The sequence below is a fragment of the Belonocnema kinseyi genome, chromosome 1, assembly GCF_010883055.1.
Source record: "Belonocnema kinseyi isolate 2016_QV_RU_SX_M_011 chromosome 1, B_treatae_v1, whole genome shotgun sequence".
NCBI lineage: Eukaryota > Metazoa > Arthropoda > Insecta > Hymenoptera > Cynipidae > Belonocnema > Belonocnema kinseyi.
Genome location: NC_046657.1, coordinates 86,237,831 through 86,246,448, shown reverse-complemented (window position 1 = coordinate 86,246,448; position 8,618 = coordinate 86,237,831). Strand labels below are relative to the sequence as shown.

The following is an 8,618-nucleotide window of genomic DNA, read 5'->3' as shown; positions in this document are numbered from 1 at the left end:
AATGGCCATCACGGGTATACGGGCGAGTAGGGGGCGCCATGTTTCTATCAACTGATATTTCTAATGCATTGTGACTTTCTATTTCTCTCTGGTAAAAAAAAAACAATTTTTCATCATATATTTGAATTTTGAACTAAAAACGACAATATTTAACAAAAAATGGAATAGTTAAATTTGCAGTTAAAAAATTAATTTTCGACCAAACTGATGAATTTTTCAAGTGACGAATCTTTAACTTATATGATAAGTCTTTAACTTGAATAGTTAAATTTTAAACAAAAAAGATAAATTCTGAATTAAAACGATGAATCCTTAACTGTAATAATTGCATTTTTTACCAAAAAGATTCATTTTTAAACAAGAAGATAAATTTTTACCAAAAAAGATTACTTTTTGACTAAAAATAATAATTACTCTTCTAAAAATTGAATAGTTAAATATTTAGTTAAAAATATTAATGTGTAAGCAAAGAGATGAATTTTTAACTAAAATGAAATTATTATATAATTTAATTAATTAACTTTTATCCAAGTAGTTTTATTTTAACCAAAAGTATGAATTATCAACCAAAATGACAAATATTTTACTGAAATACTTCAATTTTCAAGCAAAAAGATGAATTGTCAAACAAGAAATTTGATTTTTTTATCGTTGTTTATTCAACTGAAAGTTATATTTTCAATTTAATAACCAAAATAATTTTTAACAAAAAAAAACACACATTTTCAACAAAATAGTTGAAATATTTTGATTTTCGATAAAAAAATTAATTTTCAACTAAAGAAAAAAAAATTTTCAACAGAATAGCTAATTTGTACACAAAAGAGATGAATTTTCAATTAAAGTCATCAATCTTCAACAACAAAAAATAACTTTTTTATTAAAGACTTTAACTTTCAAGCAAGTAAATTCTCATTCCAAAAACGATTAATTCTGAACGAAAAATGTAGTAGTCGATATTTCAACCAAAAAAAATTTTAATTTTTAATAAAAAAACATTTTAATGCCACAAAAAAGACGACTTTTCAACACAAGTCAAGTTTTCAACGAAGAAAAATTTTCTGTAAAGAGAGAGAGAGAGATAATCGAGAAAAAACGGTTGAGTTTTCAAGAAGAAAAGATTAATTTTCAACCAAAAAAATTAATTGTCTACCAAAAAAGAACGAATTTTCAACAAAATATATGAATTTTCAACTAAAAAAAAATCTATTTTATTACATTGTTATTCAATTTTATATTGCAATTTTTAGAAATCTTTAGGATACTTTAAAATTCACTTAAATCTTTAAAAGACATTGAAATCTCTTAAAATCCCCTGACAGACTGAAGGAACCGTATGGAGCTTCTACAAAGTGCCCGTATAAAGACCCCATTGGGTCCCCATTCGGTTACTTTTTAAAAAACTCAAAAAAAAACAGCAAGATCAACTTTTAAACTGTTGAAATTCGGATTCTAAGTTAAATTTTCTATTGGCAACTCACGGACTAATCGCAATACTTTTCTTTGCAGCGGTAAAAAGTTCAAAAAATATATAAGATCTATAACGCCTTTTTACCGTTGCAAAAAAAAACTATTGCGATTACTCCGTGACCTTCTAAAGGGAATTTTAACATAGAATCCTAATTTCAACAATTTAAAAGTTGATTTTGCTGTTTTTTTTTGAGTTTTTTAAAAAGGAACCGAATAAGGACCCAATGGGGTCTTTACGGGGTACGTTCAAGTCTCTTGAAATTTCTCCAAGGTTTTAAATATTTCACACCAGATTTCATGAGCGATCTCAAAAAAAGAGAACGCTATTTCAAATAATTTATAAATAATCCAAGATAATTTCATCAATTTTGTACAATTTTCGAGATTTTACGGGATTTTAAATATGTCGAGAGATTTCGACGAATTTCAAGAAATTCCGATTTATTGCACAAAATTTTACATTGTGATACTTGCTGCTTCATTAATTACATGTTATTATATTCGGCGGCTTTATAATTAAACAAATGAATATATTGTGCTGACATTTTCAGAAATTATTATAAATGTATAAGTGTACGTTTTTCTGAATAACTTGCATAATTACTTTGTTTAAATAATGCAATTTTATTCATTTTTAACTTGAAATGTAATTGAGAACAGGGCTTTAGTGCCCTGGTGGAAACCCCGATTAATAAAATTGCAAAGATTTTATACTACTTAAAATGTGTCGAATTTTCAAGAATTAACCAATTTAAAGTGCTTTTAAAAGAGTTTAGAGGAATTTAAAATGATTTATAACAAAATTTTCAATTAAAAAAAAACTTACGAGCAGATAGTAGATTTGGATGAAAAATGGAAGGATGATTACAAGTGTTAATGAGAAAATACCACAATTCATTATTTTCCTTAAGTTATGTTATTCATTACAACATTTTTATTTTTGATCTTGTAGCATGATAATGAAAATCATTCACTGGGGTGTTTTTTTGTCAGTTCGACATGATTTTATTAAATTTTATCAAAATTTTGACACCAAAAAGAAACTAAAGGTGACAAAAGAAAAAGGTTCGCAAACATTTTTCACCGTCAATGAAATTTAAAAAATTGAACACTTAATCTAAAAATAGTTCCATTGAAAGTAATAAAAACTGAACTGCAAAGAACAACAATTTTGTTGGAAAAATTCAATTTTCCATTGAGAATTGTTATTGTCAAATATAAATTTTAGTTGCAACTCAGAATTCGTTGAAAATTGAAAATTCCTTGTTCAAATCTGGAATTTTAATAATTTTCGAAGATTTTCCGCTTCAACGAAAAATTAGAATTTTTTGTAAAATTCGCTGTTCCAATCCATAATTTTAATTTTGTTCGAAAATATCCCGTTTCAACTTAGAATTAGAATTCATTCATTAGAAAATTCCTTGTTCCAGTTTGGAATTGATTAATTCCCTGTTCCCAAAAAATTATAATTCGTTTGGATAAATACCAGTTTCAACTCAGAATTGATTAAAATTTGAAAATTCCCTGCTCCAACTCAGAATTAAAATTAGTTGGAAAAATTTCCTGTTCCAATTCAGAATTTTTTTCCTTTTCGAAAATTTCCAGTACAAGTTTGGAATTGGTTAAAATTTGAAAATTCCCGATTTCCAAATCAAAATTATTATTATTCTGGATAAATTTCAGCTTCAACTATCAATTGGTAAAATATTAAAAATTCCCTGTTAAAATTAAAAAGTTAAATTTTTTATTTTAAATAATTCAAAAATCAATAAAGTGCTTCGAAATTCTATTTCAAGAACGTGAAACATTTACATGTTGTTTCAAATTTTTTCAAATTTAAAAATATTAAGTTTTTCACATTTTCTAAATATCTTTTAAATCTATTCGAATTTCCGACAATTTTTCAAAATAAAAAATTATTTCCAATTTTCCTAGAAATCTTAAGCAAAATTTTATTATTCTTTTGAAGCCTGTTAAAACTCTTATACAACTTTTAGTTTTTTTGTTCGAAATGTCCCAAAATCTACATTTTGTTTTACATTAGGCCGTGGTCTATTTGCACTGAAATTTTTGTACGATTAGCCGAATTTTTTCGATACACGTAAACAATTTGTTTAAATTATTTGAAATCATTTCAAATTTTTAATTCATTTTCAAAATTCAACAATTTTACTTACAAATTAAAATTTTTTAATTGAACAATAAAATTGTAATGCTCAAAGTTTAGTTTTGAATATTTAATTTATAATTACTGATTTTAAATAAACAGTCAGATATTTCCAAATATTAAGTAATTCTTCTTTATCTTAATTAATAAATTTCAAATTGCATGGTTTAAAAATGGAATATTTTAGAGTGAAATTTAATAAAAGCCTTTAATTATAAATAAATTATTTTGAACTTATTTTCAAATTAAAAATAGTTTATAAAGTTTCAATAGGGCGTTCATATTTGTTTAAGACTTCCCAATTGAGACAGTTTAATTTTTAACGTAAAAATCTAGACATTCTAAAATTGTGAACTGATGCCGAATTATTATTAAAAATCATTAATTAATTTATATTCACAGTTGATCAAGTAAAAATGTTGCTCATAAAAAATCTTCGATTTTAAACGCTTCTAATTTATAGTTGTTTAACTTTTTGAAACTGCATTTAACACTTTTAATTAAAATGTATTCTTAAAAATCTAAAATGGAAAATTTTTAATGTGAAATATTTTCGAAATACGCATTCTAAACTTAATCATATCATAATTGAAAAAGATCACAACATACCCAATTATTTCAAAAACGGTTGAAATCCAAGTTGGACGGATGTTTTTTTTCTACAAATTTTTTTAAATTCCCAATCAAAAAATAAATTCACGGTCATTTCTCGGTTTCCCGGTCCAGCGGCCACCTTATATAAAATAGTAATAAAAATCTTAGCAAAAAATATAGTATTTTATTATTTTTTTGTATAATACAATCAAACTAGAAACCGATAAATGTCGAACAGGAAATATATTTAAATTTAAACGAAAATCAAAAGAACAAGTTTATTTCTTCTAATCGTCCTCGCTTTTATTAACCCCATCTCTCGCTAATTTATCAGCCATTTCATTCCCATGAATCCCAACGTGGCCTCGAACGTGATTCTAAAAGTGAAAATAAAATTGTAAAATATTTTCAAGTACAACCCAAATAAATTCGATTTGTATCTTAAAATTTAAATTTCCATATTTACCCAAGAAACTTCAAGTGGAGCGAGAGCAGCTTCCATTTCCAAAAGCTCCGATTTATTAATCACCGGTTGTCCAGTAGCGGTTTTCCATCCAGTGGCTTTCCATTTTTTCATCCATTTTGTTTTACAAGAGATTAAAAATTGGGAATCGGTGTTGATTTTCAGTTTTGTAATTCCGGCTTTTCGAGCTTGTTTTGCGGCCTCAGTCACCGCCTGGATCTCTGCCATATTATTTGTCTGTCGACCAATCACAGGCCGAGAAATATTTCTTTAAAACAATATTTTAATGAGGCTACTGAATTTATTTGACCATTTTCTCGCTAATATATTGCAACCATTTCTTACAGAGGATGATTATCGGCAAACCAAACTCCCATACCAGCTTTCGCTTTTTTCCTTCCATTTTGAGTGCAAGCTCCGTCGGTATAAACATTTACGTAACCATTTTCATCAGTGACGAATCCACTCTTGCCAGGAAAAGTGTCAGTCTACTTATTCAATGACAACATTTAAAAATAAAAAAAACAATTAAACTTTTTTTTCTGAAAAAAGTTCTTCTCCATCGCACAATGTAGCCAAAGCAATTTTTGTGGACAGAAGTCTGTCTACAACCCTATTTTCAATTAATTTTGACCGCTTTTTTTTAATTAATGCAAGACTTTCGGGTATATCGAGTCGGTGCAAGAATTTCGATTTGACTCAACCAACATTCTTTATTTAACAACAAAATAAAGAATATTTTTATCCTAACTTTTTAGATCTCCCTTTTTTTGAAGATCTGCGAATGGACTGAAGAAGAGCCTCAATCAGTGTAATTACTGTCTGGCAATAATTTTCAGTAGCTTAAAGTAAGAAAAAAAATTGTTTATAATGTTTTAAACATCAGCCAAGTGATAAAGTTTCAACTGGAATAGATGAATTTCAAACGAAAAAGATCAATTTTTAACTAAAAACATTAACTTTCAGCCAAGTAGTGTTACTTGTAAACAAAAAATGAATTATTAAACAAAAAAGACAAATTTTAAAATCAAATAGATAGTTGAATTTCAAACTAAAAAAGATTAATTTTTGTCTAAAAATTGAATAGTTAAATATTTATTTAAAAATATTAATGCAGAACCAAATAAATGAATTTTTAACTAAAATTCTATTATTATATAATTTAATTAACTAAATTTCATCCAAGTAGTTTTATTTTAACCAAAAATATGAATTATCCACCAAAACGATCAATATTTAACTGAAATACTTCAATTCTCGACCAAAAAGATGAATTTTCAAACAAGAAAATTAATTCTTTTATTGTTATTTATTCATCTGGAATAGTTACATTTTCAGTTTAAAAACAAAAATTATTTTCAACTAAAAAGCCAAACAAATTTTCAACCAAATATTTAAAATATTTTGATTGTGAATAAAAATATTCATTTTCAGCTAAAGAAAAAACAAATTTTCAACAGAATAGCTCATTTTTCCACAAAAGAAATGAATTTTCAATTAATCTTCAACAAAAAAAATTAACTTTTTTATTAAACAGTTTAACTTTCAAGCAAGTAATTAAATTCTCATTTCAAAAAAGATTAATTCTGAACGAAAAATGTAGTAGTTTATATTTCAACCAAAAGAGATTTTAATTTTTAATAAAAGACATTTGAATGCCACAAAAAGGACGACTTTTCAACATAAGTCGAGTTTTCAACGATGAAAATTTTTTAGTCAAGAGAGAGATAAACTTGAAAAAAACTGTTGAATTTTCAAGAAGAAAAGAATAATTTTCAACCAAAAAAATTAATCGTCTATCAAAAAAGAATGAATTTTCAACAAAATAAATGAATTTTCAACCAGATAATTGAATTTTCAACTAAAAAAGATCTATTTTATTATCTTATTATTCAATTTTATGCTGCAATTTTTAGAAATGTTTAAAAAAAATTTGTCTGAAAAAGATCTTCTCCATCGCACAATGTAGCCAAAGCAATTTTTGTTGACAAAAGTCTGTCTGCAACTCAATTTTCAATGGATTTTTAAGTTGTTTTTTTTTTTAATTAATGTAAGGCTTTGGGATATATCCAGTAGTTGAATATTAGAGGAATGTATGCCTAATTATGATTATTTAAAAATATGTGCTGCTTGGCAGCATAATTTATACAATTTTTATAAAAAAATACAAAGTTTTCGTATGTTAAATGAATACGCTCCATTCTTTTTGAAAAATCGACCAAAAATATCTCGCCAATGACTCCTTGCTGTAATTTGTTTTCAGAATAACAACAACTGGTAATTATTTAAACAAATATTTATCAACAAATTCACATTTTGAACATTATTCCACGAATAGGGCCTATTTTTTTTGCGAAACCAACTAAAAATGTATCTTTAGTAACTCCTAGATGTAATTTTGTTAAAACTAATAAAAAATATTAATTTTTTAAGCAATTTTTTATAAATAAATGCACATTTTGACCATTTTTCCAAGAATAGGCTCCATTTTCTTTGCGAAACAAACTAAAAATATATTTCCAATGATTGTTTGCTATGATACTTTGCCAGCGGATAAGAGAAGTTAATTATTTAAACAATTTTCGTTTAAAAATGTACATTTTGGTCACTTTCGCAGAAATAAACGTATTTTTTCGTGGAGCAAGCTAGAAATGTCTTACCAATGACTCCTTGTTGCCTTGTTTGTCCAATTAACAAGAACTGTTCATTATTTGAACAATATTTATTTATAAATGCACAGTTTGACCATTTTTCTATGAAACGTATTAATTTTCTTTTCAAAATCAACGATAAATGTCTAGATACGATTCCAAATCAATGCATAATTTGATAAAACTATAACTAAAAACCAATTACACCTTTGATTAATACATGAAATCACCTTACTTTTTGAGCTCAGTCCGCAAAAAAAATATCTATAAAAAATTATCAAACAGTGAATTTGTTTTTAAATATTGCTTAAAAAATCAACACTTTTTTCTAATTATAAAAATGTGACAAGAAGGAATAATTGGAAAGACATTTATTGTTGATTCCGCAAAGAAAAAAAAATTTTTTCATGGAAAAATGATCGAACTGTGCATTTCTAATTAAATATTGTTTACATATTAAACAGTATTTGAAAATACACTTTTAGTTAATTTCGCAAAGAAAATGGAGTATATTCTTGGAAAAATGGTGAAAATGTGCATTTATTTATAAAAAAGTGTTTAAAAAATTAATATTTTTTTATCAGTTTTAACAAAATAACATCTAGGAGTCACTAAAGATACATTTTTAGTGGGTTCCGCAAAAAAATGAGCCCTATTCGTGGAATAATGTTAAAAGTGTGCATTTAATTATAAATGTTTAAATAATTACCAGTTGTTGTTAATTTGAAAAAAAGATACAGCAAGGAGTCATTGGCAAGACATTTTTGGTCAATTCTGCAAAAAGTATGGAGCGTATTCATTGCGACATCCCACTCACTTCTATTCCCCCCTTTACTAACTTCATTATTGTTTGTATACTCTAATCCTATTTTTATTTCTCCTATCATTTTTTCCATCTCCTCGTCCACATTTCCCTCTCCCATTTTATATTTCTTATTTTTTCTCTAAACTGTTCTTTTCCTTCCCTTGGCCAATCCCCTTTTCCTACACTTTTTACATTTGCTCCCCTTTTACTCATATTGCTATTCCTTTTTTGTCCCTCTAATGTCACTATTAAGGGAAAGTGATCCGAATCTATATATTCTCCTATTTCTAGTTTCTTAACCTTCTCTCTTACCTCATCATCCACTATCACATAATCAATTACCGTTCCCCTTTCACTTCCTGAGCATGTATATTCTCCTTGTTCATCCCCTTCTATATTCCCGTTTAAGATATACCATCCCAACTCCTCCAAGCTCTTTAACAACTTTTTTCCCTCCCCATTTAGTAC

The 8,618-nt window shown here is 26.4% G+C and overlaps 1 protein-coding gene across 1 annotated transcript in view; it reads right to left on the bottom strand.

Annotated features, from left to right (window-relative positions):
• Positions 1-4,395: 4,395 nt before the first annotated feature.
• The window catches only part of LOC117170096 (ribonuclease H1-like), a 12,860-nt gene continuing 8,637 nt past the window's right edge, over positions 4,396-8,618 (bottom strand). The window contains exons 4-6 of the mRNA XM_033356623.1: positions 5,040-5,182; positions 4,698-4,962; positions 4,396-4,608 (exon numbers count right to left, since the gene is read on the bottom strand). Of these exons, the coding sequence (XP_033212514.1) occupies positions 4,519-4,608; positions 4,698-4,962; positions 5,040-5,182 (498 nt within the window). The 3' untranslated portion in view covers positions 4,396-4,518. The remainder of the gene's footprint in view (positions 4,609-4,697; positions 4,963-5,039; positions 5,183-8,618) is intronic.